General features: G+C 32.5%; 3 protein-coding genes across 4 annotated transcripts; 2 read left to right on the forward strand and 1 right to left on the reverse strand.

Moving 5' to 3' along the window:
- The first annotated feature begins 6,567 nt into the window (after positions 1 to 6,567).
- LOC11441002 (ultraviolet-B receptor UVR8) lies at positions 6,568 to 10,725 on the forward strand. Of its 2 annotated transcripts, XM_003630283.4 has the most exons (12): positions 6,570 to 6,739; positions 7,723 to 7,909; positions 8,066 to 8,212; positions 8,321 to 8,402; positions 8,496 to 8,648; positions 8,872 to 9,045; positions 9,225 to 9,296; positions 9,463 to 9,534; positions 9,622 to 9,740; positions 9,844 to 9,926; positions 10,074 to 10,126; positions 10,307 to 10,725. In XM_003630283.4, exons 1-12 carry the CDS (start codon positions 6,652 to 6,654, stop codon positions 10,424 to 10,426), a joined length of 1,350 nt encoding a protein of 449 aa, XP_003630331.2. In that variant the 5' UTR covers positions 6,570 to 6,651; the 3' UTR covers positions 10,427 to 10,725. The 2 variants fall into 2 exon arrangements, with proteins under 2 accessions (XP_003630328.2, XP_003630331.2); XM_003630280.4 differs by lacking the exon at positions 8,066 to 8,212 and having other exon boundaries at positions 6,568 to 6,739.
- Positions 10,726 to 12,793: 2,068 nt separating this feature from the next.
- Positions 12,794 to 21,873, forward strand: LOC25502914 (auxilin-related protein 2). The gene is made up of 8 exons (XM_013591433.3): positions 12,794 to 13,583; positions 15,353 to 16,949; positions 17,285 to 17,378; positions 18,271 to 18,368; positions 18,509 to 18,574; positions 18,779 to 18,868; positions 20,330 to 20,506; positions 21,330 to 21,873. The coding sequence occupies exons 1-8, from the start codon at positions 13,003 to 13,005 to the stop codon at positions 21,366 to 21,368; spliced, it is 2,742 nt and encodes a 913-aa protein (XP_013446887.1). The 5' UTR covers positions 12,794 to 13,002; the 3' UTR covers positions 21,369 to 21,873.
- A 957-nt stretch (positions 21,874 to 22,830) lies between these two features.
- On the reverse strand, positions 22,831 to 25,689 carry LOC11442420 (amino acid permease 3). Its single transcript, XM_003630268.4, has 6 exons — positions 25,529 to 25,689; positions 25,111 to 25,344; positions 24,900 to 24,993; positions 24,039 to 24,253; positions 23,808 to 23,947; positions 22,831 to 23,585 (listed from the first exon to the last, which is right to left on the reverse strand). Exons 1-6 carry the CDS (start codon positions 25,683 to 25,685, stop codon positions 22,941 to 22,943), a joined length of 1,485 nt encoding a protein of 494 aa, XP_003630316.2. The 5' UTR covers positions 25,686 to 25,689; the 3' UTR covers positions 22,831 to 22,940.
- Positions 25,690 to 27,114: the final 1,425 nt, after the last annotated feature.

Here is a 27,114-nt window from a genome sequence, read left to right on the forward strand (position 1 = left end):
GAGTGTTTTTGTCCAAGTAAAAATATGTTTGTTGTTAAAATAGACCTTTATAAAATAAAATAATAGGTCTATTATGCATCTCTTATTAACTTTTTTTATGTTCATCTAATTTCTTGTATGTTACCTTCTCTAACGTGTTTTTGATTTGTACCCCAAATTGAACTTTAATGCACTAGAATATAGCATGTTTTTCGATTCAAATCATGCTGACATGTTGTTCTTCTTCACATAAGCAAGCTTTGCTCGACTGTGTTTTGTCAATCGAAGTAAAATATAGAACAACTATTTGTATCTATAATTGTCAAAATAATAAGAAAAATATTGGTCACTCTGAGTGTAAAAACACAAGTCAAATATGCATGACTAATATATAAAAAGTAAGGGAAAAATATTTATCATGTTGATTAATATTAGAAAAAACATGAGACAAATATTTATCACTTGTACATAAAAAAATTGACACAAATATTTATCATTGATAAAAAAAAAATTATAAAAGAAAAACACAAACTTTTCACACAAGCAAGCATTACTTTTTTTTTTTTTTTTGAATAAAACAAGCAAGCATTACTTGATTGTGCATCTCCCTCAAAATAAATGGACCGCATATTTGTCATCGATAATCATTAATAAAAAATCTATTTGTCACCGATACATAATAAAAACACTGGAAAAGTAGTTGTCACTAATAAATATATAAAAATTAAAAAAAAAATTAAAAAAAAAAACTTGACAAATATTCATGAAATGTAAGTTCAAAATAAAATTTCATAGCATCAACGAATCATAGCACGAAGATAAAATTATTGCTTAATCAAAGTATGATATATTTCAAACATTCAATCAATAGCTGATAAGTTAGATTCACAAATCTCACATAAATGTATCACTCAAACGGTCAAACATGCAGTGTGTTTCACTCAAACCAAGTGGTGCATTCACAACAAATCAATTGGGATATACATCTACACACGGTTATAAAACATGTTACCAGTCATGGATCACTGAGACTTTGTTTTTGTTTGCGAGTTCGGAAGGGAAGGGAATAAAGGGTTTGGAAAGAGAAAAAAAAATGAAAGAAATATAAAACATTGAGAGGGGATGGTTTTGGGAATTTATTTTTCTTCACAATACAAAATTCTCCTTATTTGAAGGAACTCAAAAATTATATTGGAAGAGATTTTGAAGGATTTATATGAATTTTTCAAATTTTAATCTTTATTATTATAATATTTTTAAAATTAAAAATATATCAATCACAAACATTAATTTATCATTTTCTAAAAAAAATATGAAACATTTGTCCATTTTCTTCCTCTCTCCAAACTTCCAAACAAACTTTTATGAGGGTTATAATTTGGCTAGTCTACAAACAATATTTGTTTTTCTTAAAATTCAAAAAGCCTAACAACAAGAGAGCATTTATTCACTATATACAACTATATACAACTATTTACAATTCAAGCACTATCTCTTTCTTTCCACTCGTGACTCGCAAGGGAATCTTTTGGTTTGTTACTCTTGATAACTTTGTTTTTTCTTTTCTTTGTGTTTTTTTCCTCTTTTTTGCACATTTTTTGGAGACAAGTTCATCCTCCCCAACTTGAATTAAACCTTATCATAAATAAATGTTTTTTATCCTGAGACAAGTGACATGATTTGTTTCTCTTTTACGATTTAAGGGTCAAAATTTTTAAAAAGAACAAAATTTTAATACTTACTCCGTCTCATAATAATTGTCTCTTTAGCATTTTTTTTCTTTGTCAAAATAATTGTCACTTTAGAATATCAATGCAGCATTTATTATTATTTTTCACTATTATACCCTTATTTATTTAATTTCATTCAACTTAATTACTCCACTAACTGTAATTAATAAAGATATTATAGTAAATGATACTAATTTTATCATTGAAATTAACACAATTAATCATTTCCTTAATAATCGTGCACAAACCTTAAACGACTAATATTGTGAGACGGATGGAGTATTTGGTTCAAAGGGATTGACTATGAATATTTTTTCTCATAGGTAGACTTGTTTCGCCCGAACAGTTTCTCTCAATGTATCAAAAATGATCTCTATTAAATATTTATTTGGTCTTATAAATATTTTAACTTTTTGTTTATATTCTCCTGAAATTTTACTACGACATTTAGTTCCCCAAAAATTTTCAGTCATCACTTTATAAAAGGATAAAATAGCAAACAAAATAGTTTCAATGAAAGGTAAAATAGGTAAGAAAAAAATCAATTCAAACTTATGTATTCTCTTTATATATAGTATAGATATAAAGATAAATGTTAGCATATAAGATGTTGAATTTATCTTAATAAATATATTTCCAAAATATTATTATTTTATAATTTTTGTGATAGATAATCAAAGATATTAGTCCCTGTCACTTATTTCAACAATCTGACTAATTTGTCGTTAATTTAAAAATGTTAAAATTAATTTGATGTTATTTTTTAGGGTTTAGCTAACGAGTTTCTTTAAGAATATTGATTAAGAAACTCAAAAAATCAAATTTTCTCTTAGTGAAACATTTATCAAAGTAAAAAGTACATTATTTTTTATGTAAGTACTTATTTTAATTCTTCAAACAATGCTTTAAAGATACTTATTACCTCCGTCCTTAATTATAAGACCTTTTTGATAAAAAAATTTGTCCCTTTTTATAAGACCCCTTTGCTATTTCCAGCTACATTAATTATTTCTTTACATGCATGCCCCTATTTATTATACATCTTTTTCTTTAATCAGCAATAAAAAATATGTTGAAAACATAAACCAATTCTCTCTCTTAAAGGATAAAATTGTAAAAACAATAGTAATTACAAACATATTTAATACAAATATACACTATCTTAATTTCCGTTATTTTTTCAAAAGGGTTCTATAATTAGGGACGGAGGTAGTATTAGTTATTACCATTTTCCTATTTTTTTTTTTAGGGAAATGCTAACCAGTTAATGCGTTAAAATTGTGTAATTAATTTATAATAAAGTCAAAAACAGTTTCCTTTTATGATAATAATTCCCTTTTATGGTATGTTTAACTAGTGCCCCGGGCACCGGTTAGCAGGACTTTTTTTTATTAGATCAAATTGAGTGACAAGAAAATTGTCGGGTATCAAATTAGGGAGTTTCATCAATTGTAAGTTTCATCAATTACCCCCTGAAATTAACAAAACTTCAATTACCCCCTGAAATTTCACAACGTTAGTCAATTTACCCCCTCCATCAAATTTTTCTGTTAGTGAACATGATGTTTTGCAAATACCCCCCTGAAGTTTTGCACTTATGTGCAAAATGCCCCCCAAACTTAAAAATTTATATTATTTTTTTCTTAAAAACAAACAATTAATAGTTAAATATTAAAACTAACTATTAATTTTGGAATTTGGGAAAACTACATGCATATATACATCAAAATAGGCTCCAAAATGGGGAAAAATATGTATTTTTTAAAGTGACAATAATGGGATGATTTGTGGATTAATATTGGGGGTTGTGTAGTTTAAATGGTTTGAGCAAATTGTTGAAGGAGTTGGAGGAGTTAAAAGACTAAGATGGTGAAGGAGAAAATATAAATTTAAATCTGATTATTAGTTTGTTTATAAACCTTTAAAAATAATAATTTGTCTATTAGAAATAACCATTATTGTCACTTTAAAAATACACATTTTTCTCTATTTTGATGTATATATGTATGTAGTTTTTCCAAACTCCAAAATTAATAGTTAGCTTTAATATTTAACTATTAATTGTTTGTTTTTAAGAAAAAAATAATATAAATTTTTAAGTTTGGGGGACATTTTGCACATAAGTGCAAAACTTCAGGGGTATTTGCAAAACGTCATGTTCACTAACAGAAAAATTTGACGGATGGGGTAAATTGACAAACATTGTGAAATTTTAGAGAGGTAATTGAAGTTTTATTAATTTCAAGAGGATAATTAATGAAACTTACAATTTCAAAAGGGAAATTGACTATTTACTCTAAATTAAGTGATGAAAGCTTATTAAAATACTACTAACACTAATATGCATCCGAAAGAGAACACTCCTAAAACCGCGTGAAATTGAGTGAGACTGAATAAATTGATTTCAGATAGAGCGAAAGAGACACTCTCCTCTTGACTGGTCATGGTCACTTGACTCTCTTAAAACGCGTTTGCGTTTCATTTGGTGAACATAAAATAATTGGATCACATTATATATATTTGATTTGATATGTTAGATGTAGCTCTTTGAATTTTCGATTTTCTAATGTCTGAATTTTTGGTTAGGTTCCTCTAAAACAAAACAAAAAAGAGGCAAATGCACAGCACAAGTAGATTTAGACAAAATATTAAAAAGAATACATTCAAACAAATATACATTATTTATTTATTTTTGTATATTTTCTTTTTCAAATGGAGTCGTGGCCATTCATCAAAGAACCAGAGGTTGAAATTAAATGTTTAGGATAGGCTCTCACCTACGTTATTTACTTGAAGTGTCAACTCAGTAATTAAAGTTTAACATTATGTATGTTGAGTTCGAATCTCTTCGAAGTTAGTGTTTTTTTACTTCTGTGTTTGTAATATGTGCTTGAAGTTCATGATTTATGATTTGAGATATTTGTGACTTGGTTGGTTGCGGTTCTTTGTAGATTATGTACTATGATTTAAGTATGGGTATTAGTGGACAACATTTTACAAAATAGCCGCCACAATCAAGTGAAGCAGCCAACACCTAATAGAAGTGGACAAAGACCCGCACAAACTTTTGCCTCACTTAAATTTTGAAATAGAGCAACAAGTTTTATTATTATCATTTTTTTTTTTTTTTTTTTTTTGCTAAAATTCACCTTTTAAAGTAAATAAGTAGAGTGTTTAGAGTTCAAACTCCGACATGTAATATAATAATGTGTTGTCTTTGCTAAGTGAGTTATGCTCACAGAGACTATCATTTTGTAAGAATAGTCTGATCAATAATTATTTCACACAAGAATCGAACTAATGTTCTCTTGAAGGATTTGTCTTTGGTGAAATTCATTAACACATGAGGCAAATTACTTGGTTATTTTCAAAATAGATTTCAATAAAACAATTTCTCATGCAAAATTGAATGAAAAAGAAAGAGTAGTTTGAGAAATGTAAATTATTTTTTATTAATATATTTTTATTTATTGAATTTCACTCCACATATGAAAGTTTTAGTAGAGATAAAAACAAATTTCATCTAAAATGAATACAATTAATAATTTCTTTTAAGAAACGTCATCTAAGAAAAAATGTTTAAGAAACGTGTGCGATCTAAATGTGACACTAAAATCTAAAATAGATGGATGGTACCTGTCTGGGAATGATGAAATATAAGTGCATTTCACCTACCATAGATCCACCCGCAACAATCTCTAATCAATTCTACTCATTTCTGTTGTTTCTCTTTTACCTTCAATATCCATGCCTTATTTTCTCCTCAAAACATTCATTTTATTTTAGTACTGTGTACTAAGTTACAAGGACGGTGATCATCATCACTCTCTAACCAACTTCAGACCTACTCTTATAGTATATATAAAAGACCTACTCATACAGAACTATGTACTATATAATAAGCAATTCTTCCTCTACAAAAAAAAAAAGGCAATTCTTCATTTCCCTTTCAAATATGTACAATAGAGACAAAATGAGTTAGAATAGAGAAAAGACAAAATTTCACCAGGGTTCTTTAGTTTAATTTCAACTTTTAAACATTTTATTTATCTTTTTTTAGAAAGATAGAGTACTTTTTAATCTAAATACGTAGAAAATTTCGACTAAATAATTGAATTTTTTTATAGTTGAAACGTTAGTAATTTTCAATCCATCCCTCAAAAAAAGTAATTTTCTATCCAAAACTAAAATTGTATGATATTGGATGAATGTCTGATTGAGTAGCGTAGTGCTGGGGGATTTGAGTTCTCTACATTTAAGTTTTCTAAATTTTCCTACATTTTAGATAAGAAATTGTTAACCGAAAGAAATTGTTGTGTGTAAGTGCATTTATGGTATGTTGTAAAGACAAAAATACCCTAATGTTTAGCCTAAAAATACATGAAACATAGAAAATTTTGACTTTAAGAAATCTAAACATGGTTGGAGGAGTAAAGCACGTGGAAAAACCGTTAGATTTTGAATTATCAATGAAGATCGAGTCTAACGAAATGAGGTCTTTAATAAAACTGGGTTGAACCATTGTGAACATGGTCCAATCGACATGCAGTTTTGATAATTTACAGTTCAACCGACCAGTCCAATTTTTAAAAAAATCTCACATTTAAAAAATATATCTAAATAATCAATTTAAAACTTTAAATTAAGTTAAAGTATCGTATCAGACTTTGTATAAAAAAAAATATTGATATCAAAATCAAACATTAATGGCAGTATGATACCAAAAGCAGGTTTTTGTATTTTTATAATACGGTTTCTTGAAGGATCTAATTGAATTTCACCTACTCATTTGCGATTTTAGACTTTTGTGATCTTAAAATAGACTTTATTTGTTTGTTAGTATCATTATTATCTTTTTCTTTATTGTCTTGTTGAAGTTTCACTTTCCTGCTCTATAATATAAAAAGAAGCACGTTCATCCGTCAACTTTTTCCTCAAATAAATGATGATGATTATGAGTGAAAAGAGTGCTTCACCTCCCCATGTTCTTCTTATATCTGCTGGTGCTAGCCACACTGTTGCACTTCTCAGTAAGCAGCACTAATTTCATCTATTTTGTACTATTACTATAACTAGTGTGAAATCTTACATTTGAGTTGATCAAGTTTATATTACAAGTTTTTTTTTTTTTAAATTTTGCATTTATTGTATGCTTTTTTTCTCTGCTTGAAGCTGAAGTCCGCCACCTTGTTACTGGCATTTCTGTGGTTCCTAACAATGACCCTTTATTTTCTTTTTTTGGCTTATTTATGTTATGTTGTGTGTCTACCTGCATTTACATGATTCCAGGTTTTGATATTGTCATTGTCTTTGAATTGAACTTCTGTTAATCAGCCAATCATTGATACTGTATTTCGCTATTTTGAGATTTGCATCTAGGTCTCCATCACAGACACACGACGAATCGGTTTTTTAATGTGCTTGTAATCTGTCTATAAGAAGTACTTCGTTTAATAAATGCAAAACTTACTAGTTTGCTAACAAAATTTTAAATCACAATCATAGTTGCTTTGCGACCCTTTTGTATTGCGGAAAATTGGAGTTAAATGTGGCCTTATTGATTCGATGGTCATGTTGGGGGACATGGAGGGATAAAAAAACATCTTGATGTCACGGCCTAGATTTGGATCACATACCTTATTTTATAACTAAGTGATTGAGATTAAGTGGTTAATAAACTTCAGTTAAGGACAAATCAATCGGGAGTATCTGAGTTCGAGTTCTGGCTGAAAGAATTATTGGTCATATTTTACTTACTCCCCTGGCTGACCTCTGGATTAACAGGGTCTCGTTCCTCCGAGTCCAGAATGTTAAGAGAAAAAAAAACTTAGTTTATACTTCCATTCTTTTTCAAAGCTACAGTGATTAACTTTAATAGTTCGTCTTCCTTGTTAAGTTTCTTTGGCTTTCACACAATACTTTTCTGAATAAAAGAACTTCTTATCATCTAGATACAGACCTAGTTATGACTTCTGTAATTCTTTTGTTTGTTTCAATTTTGATTCTTTAACAGCTGGCAATGTTGTTTGCTCTTGGGGCCGAGGAGAAGACGGACAATTAGGCCATGGTGATACCGATGATCGACTCTTACCCACAAAACTAAGCGCTTTCGATGGCCAAGACATTGTATCTGTTACTTGTGGAGCTGATTATACAGTGGCACGTTCCAAGTCCGGCAAGGATGTATATAGTTGGGGATGGTATCCTCTTTACCTTACCTATATTTGGCTAGTTTTTTCTCATAATTAGAATCGCATTTAGCAATTGTTTTATAATGGTACCATAGCTTACAAGTTCATATATGTCCTAAAAAAGTTTGTTCATTATATCTTAGTTACCATATTATGATTTTCCAGGGGTGATTTTGGAAGATTAGGTCATGGTGATCCTAGTGACTTATTCATTCCTCATCCCATTAGAGCATTACAGGGTCTAAGGATAAAGCAAATTTCCTGTGGGGACTGTCATTGTTTGGCAGTTACCATGGAAAACAAGGTGTTGAGGTTGCTACTTTTTTGTTTCACATATTTTAATCTCTTTTTAATTTGTTTGTTTCAAAATGTTTTTCTCGCATCGTAATAGCCATTCATTGTATTCTTTTGCTGTTAAAGTTGGGGGCGGAATCAAAATGGTGAACTTGGACTTGGTACCACAAAGGACTCTCACGTGCCACAAAAAATTCTAGCATTTGAGGTACTTTTTTTTATCAGAGCTGAATCTAGGTTATCTATTATGTTCACTACTCTGAATTCTAACTAGGACACATGAATTTTTCTACTGTTACAGGGAATACGTATCAAAATGGTGGCTGCTGGTGCTGAACACAGTGTAGCAATTACCGAAGATGGGGATTTGTATGGATGGGGTTGGGGACGATATGGAAACTTGGGATTGGGAGACACAAATGATCGCTTGATCCCTGAGAAAGTGAACATTGATGTATGTCCTCAAACTTATATCTTTTTTTTTTTTTTGAAGAAGCCATTATAATTTAGAAAAGAGTTAAAGGGACTTTGATTGCAAATTTATTTTAAACAGATAACCAATAAGAACTCACCATTTTGCCGCTTCATACAAACAATTTCAAAATATACTTTAAGGAGTGGGATGGGTGACGTGGGAGAGTAGTGGAGTTCTGATATCGTAAATGTCCATTTTGCAGGGTGACAAGATAGTCATGGTTTCTTGTGGCTGGAGGCATACGATATCGATTTCATCTTCCGGTGGATTATACACACATGGATGGAGTAAATATGGTCAGCTTGGACATGGGGACTTTGAAGACTGTCTTGTGCCTCGCAAGGTTCAAGCATTGAGTGATAAGCTCATTTCTCAGGTGATCCTTTAATTTCATGCAGACCTTCTAATTGTTTATATTCTTCGTAGTATTTCGGTATTTTCGTGTTAGCAGATCAACACTCGGTGAGATAGAGTCTAATAGTCTGAGATTCAAATTCGACGTGAGTCAGTACCATGATAACATAGGAAACCAAACTTTATGTTCATTTTTTTCAGGTATCAGGTGGATGGAGGCATAGTATGGCACTCACGTCTAATGGACAACTTTTCGGCTGGGGTTGGAATAAGGTTTACAGTTTTTCCTATTTTCATGAAATTTTTTGTATCATAAAAACAAGAAACACTCATTAAACAAAATACTTAGGAATGAAGTTATGGTTGGTTAAATAATGAAGTTGAAACACTTTTAGCCTGTGTTTGGTAAATTGTAACCCGGTTTTCTTTTTCATTATAGTTCGGACAGATTGGAATTGGTCACAATTTTGATTGCTCCTCTCCCATGCTAGTGAACTTTCCTCATGCTCAGGTACTAGAAACTTCTAGAACCTTCTTTCCTTTTTCTTTTAAATTGTAACTGTTTTTTATTTCTGCAAACTTTTGTTTGGTTTGGTAGAAAGTAGTTCAGATGTCAAGTGGATGGAGACACACGGTTGCTGTCACCGATCGTGCAAATGTATATTCTTGGGGAAGAGGTGCAAATGGACAACTTGGGCATGGAGACACCAAAGACCGGTAACTTCATGCACAAGAAACCATATATTGAATATAGCCTTGCATAATTGTTACAACATTTTACAAGTTTTGAGTATTAATGTGATCTGTCTGGGATTTGCAGGAACGTTCCGACGATTATTGATGCCTTCAGTGTTGATGGATGTAGTGAGCAGCACATAGAATCCTCAAACTATCCATTACCAGGTTCCCTGACTGGGCTCATATTTGTGATTGTGTTCCTTTTTTGTACACATTACTGATTTATACCATTTGGCGGTTCAATTTAGAATCGATTTTTCTCTGTTGAAAAATTAAAACATGATTGTGGATGTTTCATTTTCCCTTGAACAGGGAAATCATTTGCCTCCTTATCAGAGAGATATGCGGTTGTTCCAAATGAAACTGTAAGTCTATTGTTATAGACTTTTAGTACACACTAGATATAAACCTGTTTTTTTTTTTTTATATATAAATATAATTGAGCAAGAGAGAAGTTATTATTAATTAAAGTGACACACCATTTAACAAAGTCCCTAAGTTAAAGTTGAGGCAATGACACAACTTGGAATTTGATAATTTGACAGGCTCTGGGATCATATGCCACTACTTCATCAGATAAGAGTGATAAGTTTGATGCCAGTGTCCCTGAGAATGATGTCTCACTTGATAGCCCAACCATTAATCAGTTCGAGACAATGATGTAGGAGATCAACACACACAAGGAGGAGCTAGGGATAAGTTTTCTTTTATGTGATTTTATAAAAGGGATAAGTCCCCCCTTCTTTGGTTCATATTTGTACATGTTTGTTTTGGTTGTGGAATAATATCAGCCGCGCATTTAGTTCAAATTAAAGTTATAGTTTTTCTAGTTTTCTCTTTAACCCTAAGAAAAATAAGCTTGGTAATATGAGTTTGTAGCTTCTTGTAATATAATGGTGAGAAGACTTACCACCAATACCATGTTTTGCAAGTAATTGGCTGTGCACATTCAAACATTGGCTGAGATGTCCAATTTTGGTTTTATAAAAATTGAATCACACGCAATATAATATTTTAGAACAAAACAAAAAAAAAAACTACTATCATATATATTGTAGCATTGGATCAACTTAATTATTAATATTACCGATATTTTAAAATGATCATTAAAATTATAAAATGTTAATCAAGTTCGTCTCACTGTCGATATTCTACAGCTTCAATCCTCATTTTTCGCAAGTCGCAATACCCATCTACCGGTCACCACCCTCAACAACAATAAAAAAAAAGTGAATTAAATTAACCCTTTTCCGTTTGTGATCATTTGGGTGGTTTTGAGTTTTTTTTCCTTTCCAAAATCACCATCTACATTCTTTTCGTTATTCTGTCCAAAATTCAAATTTGAATTTTTTTTAAAATAATTAGTCATTTGGTTATTTGATATGTACTTTTTGTGTGTAAAATAATTCCACACAATTATATTTTTACTAATTGTGAAGATATATATTCTATAGATAATATAACAAAATGATATAATAAGACATATAGATGAATAAATGTGTAATTTTTTTTAAAGTATATTAAATCCTAATGGAAAATATTTTAGCGAGAAATTACAAGTAGGTCGGGTGGCAAAGGTTTTGAACTCGCTTCCTATAGTTGGCTTGCCCCGCTTAACTCGTCGAAAAAGATGGGGCAGGCATGAGGTGGAGCGGGCCGGCCCGTTTAACTCGTTTTTCTTTCTTTTTTTAGACTTATTTTATCCTTTTTGATTTGTTGTGGTTGTTGCATTTATTTTATGTTGCGAATTTGTTTTGTGTGTGCGGACTTTCCGTATTTTGCTATTAAGTATGATGTTTAGTTCGACAATTTGTTAATTATCTTGTTTTTACTACGAATATATTTGATGCCTATTCTTTTATATTTTTTTTTATGATAAAAGCAACACAGTTTTTTGTAACAATTATGTTGTAAAAAAATGCATTAAAAAAAGTTGTTGTTTTCTCTCTAAAAAAAATAAGCGGACGGGTTAGAATATCTCTTTTAAGAAACAAGTCACAGAAAAATATCCGATTAGCAACAAATCAATCTACTACAGGAAGAAAAAGTAAAAGGGAAAGAGAAAGGTAGCTAAATAAAGACAGGATAATCATTATTAGAAAAAGAAAAATGCTAACTTATAGCACTTGATAATAAGTTTAAAGTATACATTTTATATTAAAATTTATGTATTCAATATATTAAAATATTAAAAAGTAATTTTTTTTACGTGAAAGTTGTTAATTATTTTCATTTTTTCATTCTTAACAAGTACTATTTTAAGATATCTGTTAACAAAACATTATTATTACTATGTTTATCGGATGATAAATGATCTAATTTGATAATATGTATTATTTACAAAATATACATTAACCACATTTTTTTATTAATATATAAAGACAAACAATAATATATAGAATGATTTGAATTTATGTCCATGAATATTTTTAAAATATCATTTTTATAATTTTTGTAAATAAATAGTTAAAACATTAAAAGTTAAAATTATGCATTAATAGAAGTAAATTAATCATTCATTGTGAGATATTCGAGGAGCCTATTGTAAAAAAAATGTTGTCCTAAAATAACCGAGTTCACTTTTCAATACAATATCAGTTACTTTTTTTTTCAATTATAACTCTAATTAATATTAGTTTTATCACTTTCAATTCAAATATTCCAATTTGCATTTATGATATTAGAGAATGCACAAATACTTTATCAAAAACACTTAAAATCATCTTTATCTCTTTTTCTTTATATATTTTTCTTAATACGTGTGAAATGAACAAATGACTCACCTAATCCGAAACGGAGGGAGTATATATAGCGAGTGTGTATGTTTTTTATAATGATCAGAGTTTAAACTTCAAACCTTACATATATTATGCATTGTTAATTGTATGTTTTGATAGAACAAGAAAGGGTAATTTATTTCCCCTGGCAGACTTATAAAAAATAAAAAATGAATTAATTATGTTGCATGAATAGGTTGATGATGATTGAATATTGACAAATAGAAGAATTTGATCAATAAGTGTTCGCCTACAAAAATATAAAAAAAGAATTTGAACAAGTTTGATTGATTGATTATCCGTGTTGGCAAATTCTCCGAGAAGACAAAGGGAGAAGAAGCCTCAACACCTCATCCTCACCGCATGCTCTCTCAACTCTAACACACCCGATCCCATTCTCCTTCACCTTCTTCATTCCCCCTTTCAATTTCCTCAATTCCATCGCAAAATCCCTAACCTCCACCATGAACGATTTCGATAATCTTCTATCTTCTTCCGATTTCGGTATCAAACCTCAAGGTAAATCCGCTCCAATGTCTCAACCACCTAAATCATCATCTTCAAATTCAAATTCAACTTCTCTCAACTTCGATTTTGGATCCCGATCCGCTCGTACATCCGATTCCGTTTTCGGATCCTCCACCCACCGTCACAACCGCGACTCCTCCAGTTTCGACGATCTCTTCACCACCACCACCGGATCCAACTCTAAATCCAATCCTCGCGATGCACCCTTCGATTTGGATTCCATGTTTCCTGGATCCGCCGGAAATTCTTCACCGCCACCGGTTTATGATAAACCGGTTTACGACGACGATGTTTTTGACGGTGTGCCTGGGCTGAAGAGCACCGGGAAAGTTAATTTTGAAAACGTTTTCGCATCCCCGAAATCGGATAGTGGTGCATTTGATGATCTTCTTGGTGGATTTGGCAAGGATTCGAAGGGTTCTGGTAGGAAAGGTTTGGAGAAAAATGATAGAAGTGGTTCTGATTTTGATGATTTGTTAGCTGGATTTGGAAAGAGTAAATCATCGTCTAGTGACAGGTATATTTTATAGTATATATTAGTATATTTTTAGCAGTGTATTTTGTTGTTTTGGTAACTTAGATTCTTTTGTAATAATTGTGATTACTCAGTAGTACTTTTCGTGATTATGCTTTTTGTGCAAGCAAGAATATACATGTTTCTGAAGTTTTTTTCCTGAATATATGGTAGTCAATTACTCAATTATGCATTGTAGTTGTCGTATTCTATTTCGATATATTTCGAGCATCGTTGTATTGCAAACTGTTGGTTTGGGAGTGAAGATTCAATTTTTTTATTTTTCTCTCTAGGAGGTTTTTAATGCATATCATGTATTAGGTCTTTGAAATGCATTTGGATGTCCTGTGCATTTTGTAATTACAATCATAAGTTATTGTTCATGTGATATCAGCCTCTGAAGTAATCAATGTGATAGATATTAAGGTTTTGTTTGCGAGTTTGGAGGGGTGGGCATTGAAAAAAAAAGGAGCAAGTGGAAGTAATAGAGGACTTTGGAATGGGAGAACTTTGGGCTGTCTATTTTTCTTCATAATTCAAAATTCCCTTAATTTGGAGGAACTCAAAAATTGTATTAGAGGAGGGTTTTGGTCTTTTGGAGGGTTTATATCAAATCTTTAAATTCAATCTATTTATAATATTTTCAAAATAAAAAATATATATTAATCATAAACATTCATTTATCATTCCCTACAAAAACACCCTTTCAATAAATGTGGAAGATTTCTCTATTTTTCTTCTATCCCCCTTCCCTCCCCTCCAAACTCGCAAACAGAGCCTAAGTAGCACATTTGAAAGATAAGTTTTAGTAACATTGGTTATAGTTTTCTATTGTGTTGACAATTGAACAAAGCTCAAGGAGTTTGGTAGGTACTAGTTAACCCTGAATATTGAGGTAATAGTGTTCATTGATTGAAAATCTGTATTGCAACTAATGTATTCGAGAGACTTGGACTTTTCCCCTAACCATATTTTTTTCCAGAAAGACCTCCTCTTGCTATCTTTTATTGCTTCCTATTTATTCTCTTGTCTACTACTATAATTTTTCTATCTTTCAGTGCACTTTGTGATTTAAAAAGAGTAAGAAATGCAATCAAATCTCGAGACTTAATTAGTTTGAGAGTTTGAGAATGTCTCACACCCTATGCAAATTAAGTTTAGCATTTTCGTTTCCAGCTCAGGGTGGTTGTATTCACATCAGACGTACCTTTATTCTTATGTTGGGTAATGAATTTTATTTGTTGAGTGTTTCTCTTTCTATAATGTGAATTATTCATTTGGTTTGGTTGCTGATGCATACAAGGACTACCGCGAAGAAAGAAATTTATCTTTGTCTGAGGATGCTTCATCCATTAGGTGCTAGAAATTGAAAATCTTACAATCGTGTTGTCCCTAAGTATTTCATTTAGGTAGACAGGAAACAGGAGTATGTGAATAGAGGAATAGGAACCAAACCCCATATTATTACAACAACATTTTCCTGCTATCATCTTTAACTTGTTCTCTTTTTAAAACATTTTGTTTTCCATGAATAAAATAGTAAATGGAAAAAGAAGTGAGAAATCTTTGTTTCAAGCTGTGAACACCCTCTTTTTTTTTTTTTTTTTTTTTTTTAAAATCTAATTACCACATATATTTATCGCACTCACACATAAATAAATGGAATAAACAACAAGATAATTTTCCATGTTATCTTTGATGAGCACTTCATAGATATTGTTTATCTCGCCAATGTTGGATGTGTCGTAATCATTTTTATATGTTTATAACAGGCGTGCTCCTGATATTGGTTTGTCCTCTGACCCAACTGTAAGTGCATCTAAAACAACCTCCATCGAAGCAGAAGACCCATTCAAAGTATTTTCATCAACTTCAGCCCCAATGGATTCATCCAGAAGCAACTTCACAGACCCTTTGGAAGAAATTAGTAAATTTAGTAGTTCTAGAAGCACTAAAAATAATAGTTCATCAACTTCAAATGGTAGAATATATGAAGACATTGACCCTTTTGATGGGCTCGGACGATCTGTACCGGCATTCTCATCTGAGAGAAATAGCAGCAAGGATAACAGTGCTCCAGGGTTGAACACAAGCACAAGTTGGACTGGAGATAAAGAACCAGTTGATAAGTTTTCTGGGATGAGTCCTGAGAGGCACTCACAAAAGGACATTCCCGTTGAAAGTGATCAGGATTTTCTGCAGCCCCCATTTTACACGCCTACCTTTTCATCTGATTCTAATAAACCAGTTGGCCAAAGGTCTACTTCGCCTCCAAATAATAATAGTGGTTTTGGCCAAGCCAATATTCCGGCAGATATGTCTCCAAAATATGAAGAAAACTTGGAATCATGTGAGGATGTATGGCTGACTGTGTCAGAGATTCCTCTTTTTACACAACCAACCACTGCTCCACCGCCTTCAAGACCCCCTCCTCCACGGCCAGTGAATATTCCCAGGTCAGGAACAGGTTCACCGGCTTCTACCAACACTAGAAAGAAGGCCAATGAATTTTCTTCTTTCCCGGGTTCCACTCGATTCTCTCATGACCCTAGGTCTGCTACAGCTGCAGCATCGGCATCTCCAACATCTCAGTTTGATGAACTTGATGATTTTGCTGCAGGCAGCAGTCACAGTAATGATGCTGAGAGTGGAAATGGTCTTCCCGATGATGAGTTAGAGATGAACACGGCTGCTGCGGCCATGAAGGAAGCAATGGATAGGGCTGAGGCTAAATTTAGGCATGCAAAGGAAGTTAGGGAGAGAGAGCATACAAAGGCTGCTAAAAGCAAAGAATTTGGGCAATCGGAAAAAGATGACAGAGCTATACCAGAGGAGAGAGAAAAACAAGAAAGGTTAGAACGTGACCGGCAGCAAAAAGAGAGAGAGGAAAAGGAGCAAAGAAGATTAATGAAAGAAAGGGAGGAGAGAGAAAAGGCTAGACAGGCCGTAGAAAGAGCCACACGAGAAGCTCGTGAACGAGCAGCTGCTGAAGCACGCCAGAGAGCTGAGAGGGCTGCTGTTGGGAAAGCTAATGCTGAAGCCCGAGAGCGTGCTGAAAGAGCTGCAGTACAAAGGGCACATGCTGAAGCCCGAGAAAGGGCAGCTGCAGAAGCAAAGGAAAGAGCTGAAAAGGCTGCTGCAGCGGCAAAGGAGAGGGAAGCACGGGAAAGAGCTACAGCTGCGAGGGCTGAAACTGAAGCACGGGTTAAAGCTGAACGTGCCGCAGAAAGGGCTGCTGCCGAGGCCAGAGAGAGGGCTGCAGCTTCTGCAAGGATGAACCAACAGAAGAATGGGGATGATCTTGAATCCTTCTTTGGCGCGGGTTCAAGACCCAGCAGTGCTCCAAGGCCTTTTAGGGACTACTCCACAGTGAGGATCTCTTTTTCATTTTTCTTTAAATGTGTAGTCTATATTCAAATATAATGGCCAAACTTGGGTTTGTTGTCTTCCCATCTTTCAACAATAATCCTAAACAGACAGAAAATATAGTTAGAGGGTAGTTGTACCTTTTCTATTTCTATTATAAATAAAGCAACTTTATTTTTTATAAGATGACAAGTAAATAATATGTAGTTATGTAAAAAATTTAAATCATCTGATTTAAATTAAAATTAAAATAAAAAGGAAGGTTAAAAACCATGTCCACTCTTATTTAATCTATATTCAAAACTTGTTGTTAAGTGTCGGAACCTGTATGTTTTCAGGAGGCAGATGCAACAAGGAAAAGTGGATCTTCAAATATGAAAAAAGCACCATCATCAAGTAATATTGTTGATGATCTTACCTCAATCTTTGGAGGTAGGTTTGCATTTTTAATGTGTTATTGATGCAATAGTAGTTTGATTTTGTTAAGACTTGCAATGTTGAAATAGAGAAAGATAAGAAAGATTCTAAGAGCAGAGAACAGAAAGATCCAGGATGATTGCAATAGTTAGTATTATGGGAAGAGTCAAGGAAAGTACACATACAACAAATCTATATATATATATATATAGGATTCAGATCCTCGTAAGTGTAAAGTGAGAAAATCAAAGGTTGTTATTTTAACAAACTCATGATTTGTTATGGTGTACTTCTAATATCTACCTTTGATTTGTTAATCAATGGTTGATATTACTCACTTTATACTTTAAAGTGGATTGCTCACTTTAGAGGAGCCAGATCCACATATCTAATGTGTTTTTTAATTTTAAAAAATAAAACATCTCTCTGTTTTTGTCGTTGCTTACTGCTGGGCCTTCTATTAAGGTGGAGGGGACAAATAATAGAATGGAGTGGGGAGGATGGGTAACCTTTAAGACATGAAAAGGCTAGCAAATCTTGGGACGAAAAGCTGAGAGTAGATATGGGTCCTTCTCAGTACAGGAGCCTTTTCTTTTATGCTCATCGCCATTTTTCCTATTTTCTGGAGCATGGATCTATTCCACCAGCCAAGCATAGATAAAAGATATACGCGCTTCTCCTTCATAAAAGAGCTAAAAGGCCATTTCTAATTCTGCTTCTTTTCCTATTCCTATCTCAATACAGTTTAGATATCCATACTGTGACAGAGGCTTCCTTCCCTGGAATTTAGTGGCTAATTTGATAAAATACTACACAATTTTACAGTTTCCTAAGTTCAATTCACTTTCTATCACTTAGATGGCTTATTTTGTTCGCTCTCTCTCTCTCTCTCTTTTATGGTTTGAAGCTGCTCCATCATCTGGAGAGTTTCAAGAAGTTGAAGGGGAAAGTGAAGAAAGGCGAAAAGCTAGGTTGGAACGCCACCAGAGGTCTCAGGAGCGTGTGGTATGTGTTATTGCATCACTGCATCTGTCTCCTTAATTTATTTTCTTTGTTGTTTCTTGACAGTTGATACAAAGAACTGGTGAAAAATACACTTTTTTTAACCAACTTGTTTATGCTATGACCATGATATTTTGTACTAGGCAAAAGCATTGGCTGAGAAGAATCAGCGGGACTTGCAAACTCAAAGAGAGCAAGCTGAGAGAAGTGTAAGTAGTGTTGTTTTTCTTTCTATTTATGGGTGAGGGTTTTTTTTGTTAGTACAATAACTGCATTTACAATACCAATCCCTTCTTCATCCTTGTTCTAGGCAAAAACTGTTTGTAGAAGCTGCCGATAAAATTTTGCAATTTTTATTGTAATATGGTTTTGTTCTTGTTATTTAATTTGTTTTTTCTGTGAATTGATTTCAGAGGCTTGGTGAAACACTGGATTTTGAAATTAAGCGGTGGTCTGCAGGAAAAGAGGGAAACTTACGAGCTTTGCTCTCCACCTTGCAATATGTATGTACTTAGTAAGAGCACAGAATAATATCTCTGAATGTTTCCTATTCCAGATCCGTATAGCACATGCATGGCAGTATGTAGGCATGGATCATGTCTTTTTTTTTTTTTTACGTTTTCAATTCTTGGGTCCAAATTTTAACATATGCTATACTGGAATTGTTATATTGTCAGACATACTTTCTCATGTGTCTTGTCTGATTGTCAATTCACCTTCTAGGGCTAGAAGTGAATGGTTGTGGTCGCTTTAAAACTGTCCTGGTTGTATAGATCTAGGACTGAGTTTCTCTGTTTACTAAAGGTGCAACTAACATGTCTATTTCCTGCAAAAGATATCATTGATTGTTGCAATTTCTGATCAGATATTAGCCTACAGAAAACCACGTCCTTATGAGAGAGGTTTGTTTGATTTTGAAAAGAATGTAAATGATGTGGTCATAATTCAATTTCAGTCAATTCAGGGGAAGGTGAGACTCGAAGCAACTTGTTTTCATAATTTTATGCCGTGGATTCTACGGTGGGCCGCATAACATATCGTCCACAGATGGACACTCAAGTTTACTGCCTAGCCTACAATAGGTTTCTCAATATGGAAAATTCAGTACTTCCTTATATAAGATACTTGCATTTGTATGGTGAGGTATTTAAGAATTAAATATTGCAAGTAAGGAGATGCACTCCCTAAATTGAATTGGTGTGGGAACTGTGAAGGGTGAATATCATTTCCCCTTTTCGCTCACCATGCCCAACCTGTGAGTGGGTACGGAAACGACGATTGAAGTGTCATCAACCTGGGCATAATTTTTGTCATTTGCCAGTTTTTGTTTAGATTGCAGAATTGAGAATTTTCATCTAGAGAGGGATTTTACTTTTCATTGTGGAGAGAGAATTGAAGGTAGTAGTATCAAAGGGATTTTTTTGGTGGTCCCCACCCCATGTGCACACACTTCCTTTGGTTTTGGAGGTATCAGAGTCGCCTGGATCTTTGTTGTTGTACCTGGAACACACGTCGAGACCTTCCACATTGCATGCTTCGAGCGGCTCCTTGTGCGCCACCTCTGGAGATTTCCCTTTTGAGGCACGCTCTGATAAATGGTCAAAAAACCTTAGGGTGAAGGCTTCAGGAGAAACAAAAGGACCTATGGCACAATTGCCATAAATTCTCAACATCCAAGTTACCAGGCAGAGATCTTAATCATTGAATAAAGAATAAAATAGCAATATATGCATAACATATTACAAGTGGTCTAGTGTTGGACCGTATTCTTCGTGGTCCACATAGACAGTCTTCCTTATGCACTCTAAAAGGTTCATGCATTTGAATTTTGAATGAGCCAAAACAGTGCCTTTGTTTGTGTATTTAAGGTGTTATTGTTTTTGTTACAGAATTAGCGTGAACTAGTTTTTGACCAGAGAATCTGTCAATGATGTTAACTTGTTTCATTCATGAATGATTATCAGGTGCTGTGGCCTGAATGTGGTTGGCAGCCAGTCGGTTTAACTGATTTGATTACAGCTGCTGCTGTTAAGAAGGCTTATAGGAAAGCTACGTTGTGTATTCATCCAGATAAAGTACAGCAGAAGGGTGCCACTCTTCAGCAAAAATATATTGCAGAAAAGGTGTTTGACCTACTCAAGGTATTTCTGACCATCTTATGTTCTTTATAATCAAGAAATTTATTAAAAAAATTATGGTAGGGGTTTACTGTGATGTGCTGCCTTCACAGATTGTCAGTTTATTTGTTGCTTGGTTTCGTTTTGATTCTTAAACTTTGGGGTTTTCACACTCTGATCGTGAGGGCTCACATATTTCCTCATCTCAATCCATATTTTTCTTTCAGTCTTACCGCTTGTTTGGTTTTAAGAAACATTTTCTATTATCATTTTTTATTACAAAAATGTCAACTTATTTTCACTTTTTACTGTCTTCAAAGTTTTGTATAAAAACAGTGAGAACAAAATTGTGTTGTTTTCATTGTTTCCTAAACAAAGATTTCATTGTGGCCTATTTACTTGAACATTTTCAGTTTCAATACTTAAATACCAGGGCCTATTTACTTGCCATATTTTCCGTTATCATTTTCATATCATCTAATAAACATAAGAGAGTATAGATCCAATATTCCCCTCACCATTTCCTTTTATAATTTTTGAAAACATACATCCACAAAAATAAACAATTCTTCCTAGCTGCCTTCATCCTTTCTTTATCATAATTGTTCATTACACGAGTTCCATTTCCTTATTAGCAATTTAAAATATACAAATTTTAGAAAATGAAAACTGAAAATGATTTTAAAAAGTAAACAAGCCCCTAATTCTCCTATTTCTTTTTCATAAAAATGTTTTAATGGCGACATGAATATTTGTCAAGAGTCTAGTATAATACTATAATATAGCCAAGTCTAGAATACTCTGCTTTCACTATTTGCTGAAAGGTTTATAATTTTTTTTATAACAGGAAGCGTGGAATAAATTCAATTCTGAGGAGCTGTTTTAATCTTTGATGGATTAATATATACTTCAAGATAATTTGTTGGACAGTTCTATTCAGAGGAGAGACCACAGCCCTGTTTCTGCTGCCTCCCCGATTGCATAATTGTTTTGATTGAAGTTATGATGCATTGTTGGTAACATATTGCTTCCCTGTCTGGCTTTCTCGGTTGTCATTGATGTTCTTCTCGGGGTTGTTGTGTTTCTACATGTTCTATAAATGTAGCATGTTTTGTTGATGTAAAATGTTTTTTGTGCTATCAATTTTATTATTCATTATCCTTGTCTAGTGAGGGCTCACAAGCCGACAAGCGATCCCTTTTCTTTTTCTTTTCTTAATTTTGGTTCAAGAGAGGGTCCACCACGATGTGGTCATGGGATGCCCTTCTTTTCGACCTGTGATATATTATTATAGCGCGATGTCTTGAATATATACCATCTTGTTGTGGATTTACATCAAAAACTGAGAATTATACATGAATATTTATTTTCAAGTTTCTGTATTTTATTCATTAGAAATCAGTGTTGTCAATTAGTGGAATGTGAATAAACCATTATTGTTCTGTTATGTACGTGATTTACACAAATTCTCATCAAGTGGAGGCTATAGCAATAAGTTGATTTTTTTAACAAACCTCTGTTTTCCCCCCTTGCAATTGATACTAGTTTTAAGCATTATTTGTCAGTGGTATTCAGTTAAGCTTGTTCAACTATTTTGTATGGTGCCGGGAGAACAAACTCAAGTTTATTAAAAACTTAAGCACGTTTTCATTTGTTGTGGGTTATATTCTTCACATACATTTTCTGGGTATGTTCTAAAGTACATTTTTGTCCTTCGATAAGAACCTGGGATGTAAACCACGAATACTTCAATGCATTTGACACATATTAAAGACGAACATAAACAAAGTCGAGCACAAATAAAATAGCAATTTTAACTTTTTTTCTTTTTACTTTTTAATTACTTAAACACATTCATAAAAAAAACACGATATTTTTAAGCGGTGAGAATTCCCGGTGTTATACCATGGAAATAAAACTGATATTAAAGAGAAATTTCCTTAAAAAAAAAGAGAAATTTAATTAAAATAAAGTAAAACTGATATTAAAGAAAATATATAAAGGGTCTGTTGGTAAATGTGTGCTTTCCTCAAAAAACGATAATGTGTTTTCCTCCATGAAAAGGTTAAAAATAAAATTACACTACTTTTATCTCACTAAAGTAGAGATTAAAATTAAAAACTGTGATCAGTTAGTTTTATTCAGATAAAAAAAATATTTCATCATTTCTTTATTTGACTAATGTGTATTAGATTGAAAATGACTTGTGGTATTCCAGAGTACTTGAATGGTCATAAATCACAATGCAGAAAGAGAAGTGCATATATAGTAAGTAGGTATATCCAATTGATTTAACAAGATAATGGATCATAATTTTTGACCAAAAAAAAGAGAAAGATAATGGGTGGTAATAATTCAAATATTCAATTGATTTATAACATAATTGTACATACAAACGTATTCTTACAATTGCCGATGCAGGAGTTTCGTACATTACATATAGCAAGTCTAAGGAAGCTTAATAACTTGATTGGAATGGTGTGTACTTCTTTAGATCAACTAAGACTCCAGCAATTGATCCAACAGCAGCAGCAATTGAGACTACAAGGCAAGCAAAGCTGAATATCTGTAGACAAATCCATTTCTTATTCCATTTTGGGATTTTCTTCTGTGCGATATACATCTCCACCGGAAAATAAACTGTTAGTGGCCAAAATCCCAATGCACCTATCACTCCAACGATGTCATTGAAGAACGGAAGCAACATGGATATAACAGTTGTTAAGGTGACAAACACTGTCCTCCAAAGCATTCTGAATAAGTTCAACTTGTAAGGTGGAAGGCAAGGAAGTTCAATTTTGTATTCTTTCTCAATGTTGGGCCATCTTTGTGTTGCACTTTTCTCTACAAAGGCAAAGATTGGTTGGGAAAATACTTGATATGCTCCCACAAGGTGAACTACTATAGCTGCATTTGCTATGTCTATTAGCCAATATGGATTGTAGAATCCAAAACCAGTTAGAAGATTTCCAGGTGCATCATCTCCAAATGCAGCATATCCCATGCAGCCACAAAGCATGTAAAATACTGTGGTCACTGCAATACTTATCTTGGTTGCTTTCTTCATTGATTTTGCCTCAGATGGTGGGGATTTCAATGTGTCCTGAAATTTTAAGAATATATATTAGATGGATATAAGTCCCAACACAAATGTTCTAAATAAATGTTAGTTCATGGTTTAACTAGTTGAACCGTCTTGATTGTCATATTGTAGTTTCGGAACTTAGTTCAAGTTTGTTTGTAAATATAAACTCAAAATATGAATTGTTTGATCTTCATCCAACAACTAACATCTAAATACGAATTCCATTTTCTAGAGGTATACCTGAATTTCAATGAGAACCACGGCATAGGAATAGGCAAATGCTATGTTACCAAGAGCTTGAGAAGTTCTCCATATCTTTTGAGTCTCTGACACAGCTCCAATGCTGATTCCTGTGAGGCTACCCAAGATAGTACCATTTTCTGTTCATGAATAAGCCATACTATTATCAGTTTATGTAACTATAAGAAAATTATGACACAAAATTTAAAGTATGGGGTATCAAAATATAACCTGCAACTTTGGCAATTCCAAGTGCTAGACCAATTAGGGAATATGTGAAAGACATGACTGCAGCAACTGATGAGAGCCACCAGATTTGATCAAAATCTGGAATTTGTGAAAGGAAAATTTGTATCACACCAAACATGATCATGTATAGGTTGCTTGACATGTGACATGGGCTTTTGTCCCCATGTTGATGGAAACAATTTGATTTTTTAATAGCCCTGTTAACAAAAAAAAAACCAATGAAATTAAAATTAAGCCATAAATTATTTATCATTAATCTACATAAACCAATTTCCTATTTATGCCACACATTAATTTGAGATTGTATGTTTTGCTTTTGCTAAGCCATGTTTTTTTAAGGGTGTAAGCTTGTGAAAAAAATAAATAAAGTCTGTAATATTATTGTTTTTCGTAAAACTAAATAAATTATTTAAATGTTTTTCTTCTTAAAAAGCCAAAATCTATTAATGATATAATTAAACAAGCAAGATGTAATATTATTGTTAGAATTTGTACTTCCCTCAAAAACAAGTACTTGAACTTTTTATTAGGATCTAATTCAACTACAGAATTGAAATTATCAACTCATATGATGAAAGTTGTATGTCACTAATAATCATCAAAGTTTACTACATATTAATGTGAGACTCTCAACATACTCTTAAGTTGATAATAGATTTTGATATCATTACAAATTATTAAAGGCTTCAAAGTCCAAAAGATACTTAATTATAGTTTATTTAAAATGAGTATGATAGTATTTTAATGTTATTTTATGGGTCGGGATAATGCTCTCAACCCTTTTATCACTCTTTATATTTGTCAAATTAAAAAAGTTGGAAATTTATAGGGTCTTGAACTCACGTCATGCTAATAGATGCCGCAATTGTGTATCCTATAACAATTCCAAATAGATTTAGGTACTGGAATATCCCACAAAATGTAACCTTAGCTCCACCTGCAAAAAAATATTTCAGTCCATGTTATCTCCAAGACCTTTGACACTTAGTAATATTTTTGTTATCGAAGGAACATAATCTGTTTGTCAAATATAATAAAGGAGAAGCAGTGTTACCAAGAATAGAGCGAACAGCGTCCATGTAAGTATAGTTTCTCTTGCCGGAATGGGGGTCGCCGGCACGATAACAATCAGCAAGAAAGGAAGAAGTAGAGACGGTAACCAAAGAGAATAAAATCATGACAGCAGGACCAGCAATCCAACCTAGCTGAGCAATGGCCCAAGCTAAAGACAACACCCCTGATCCTATAACAGCTGTTATAATGTGTGAGCTTGCGGTCCAAACACTTCCTGCATATATTTATTTCAATTAATCATGTCAGTCATGTTATATCATATGTATTACCATATCTTAAAAAAAATTATATAGCAGAAAAGAACAACATAAGCTAACCATAAACAAACATGCAAAACAGATCACACTACACAAAAAACTCAAAAAAAAAACACAAACTGCCTGAAAGAAAATTTGTACCGGTTCGTTTGAGACGGCCATCGTCGTCGTGTGAAATCAGCTCTCCTTCGATGTCGAAAGTTCTAAGGCTAGTTGTTGTTGGTGTCGCTTTTACAGTCATCACGATTCGATTTGGTGGAATGAACCAAGTAGAATAAGAGGTATATGAGTGTGACATTATGGTATAGAATGGAGGTATTTATAGGATGAGTGTGATATTGATCCCGTATTTTTCTCTTTTCAGTTTTCTGTTTTAATTTTTGATTCATATCTTTTTTATCAAGTCCTTTTATAAATTTTTATACATTTCTTTTCTGTTTGTTTTCCATCTCCACAAATCTTTCTCTATATTATATCTATAACTTCTCTCAACCTCTTTTGGGTTGACTTTTAATCAAAATTTAAATTAAAATTTAAGCAACAAATATTTATATTTTTACTTTTAATCAAAATTAAAATTTCATAAAAAACACCGTTTATAATTTTCAAACGTTGGCGCAATAAAAAAAACGGAAAGACGGACACGTGAGTATCCGTCTTTTCGCTGGTTATTATAATATTTAAGAATCTATTCCTCTTGTTCCTCCTTCCTAAATAAGCTTTGATCTGCCATCGTATGTTTTTTATTTTTTTTAACAAAGGAAGTTGTAAGAGAACTTTACAACCCATGTATATATCAGAAGTTAAACAGAGAACAAACAAGGAAAAGAACAATAAAAAGGGGGGACATAAAACCAAAAACCCTCAAAAAGCTTAACAAAATCTAAAATTAGGTAAACCTTGTCTATTATCTGCCATTGTATGTATCTTCTCGTTAAATAAAGATAAAGTTTTATTAAACAAAGCTAATTTGTGAGAATAAAACACCACATTGTTTTCCTTTTCTCTGTTTTTTGATTCAAGTGAATTAATTGGTCACGTTATATATTTGTTATATTGAATTTCCGGAAACATTTTTCTCAGTTTTGAACTCCTGATTGATGAAATTGGAGAAGATAATTGGTAAATTTAATTAGGGTTTATATAACATGTGCAATATTAGTTAAAACAACTAAAAGTAGTAAGTCTTGTCAAAAAAAAAAACTAAAAGTAGTAAGTTTTGATTGAAAAAAAAAACAATTATTTATTAAAAATTATACATTTAATATAAAATATATAAATTTTAATATAAAGTTACTATTTAAAACTTTTTAACATGTGCAAATCGACAGATGATAAGAAACTCTTTTAATTAATATGCTCAAAAAGTGGATTCAGGCATGTCTTTTCTGTGGATCTGAAAGCTGATTATAAATAGATGAAAATCCAGTGTTACCTTTCCCTCTAAGCTAAAGTAGAATGTATGATATTATCTCATTATATAAATTTTAATCTAACAGCGGGAAGCTTTGTAAAAGTAATAATTAGAAGAAGAAAAAATTGAGGAAAATGATTATTAAAAAATTATTAAATGGTATAATAGTATTCAAGTATTATACCGGTGTGATTTTATTTTCTTATATAAAATGTGTGAATATTAGTGGTCTCATTTTTCTTAGGTTCAATTTTGGCTATGGCGCCGCTATGGAGTAACTATTGTAGATAGACACAACTCTAGAAAAATAAAA

Source organism: Medicago truncatula, chromosome 8 (genome assembly GCF_003473485.1).
Source record: "Medicago truncatula cultivar Jemalong A17 chromosome 8, MtrunA17r5.0-ANR, whole genome shotgun sequence".
NCBI classification, from domain to species: domain Eukaryota; kingdom Viridiplantae; phylum Streptophyta; class Magnoliopsida; order Fabales; family Fabaceae; genus Medicago; species Medicago truncatula.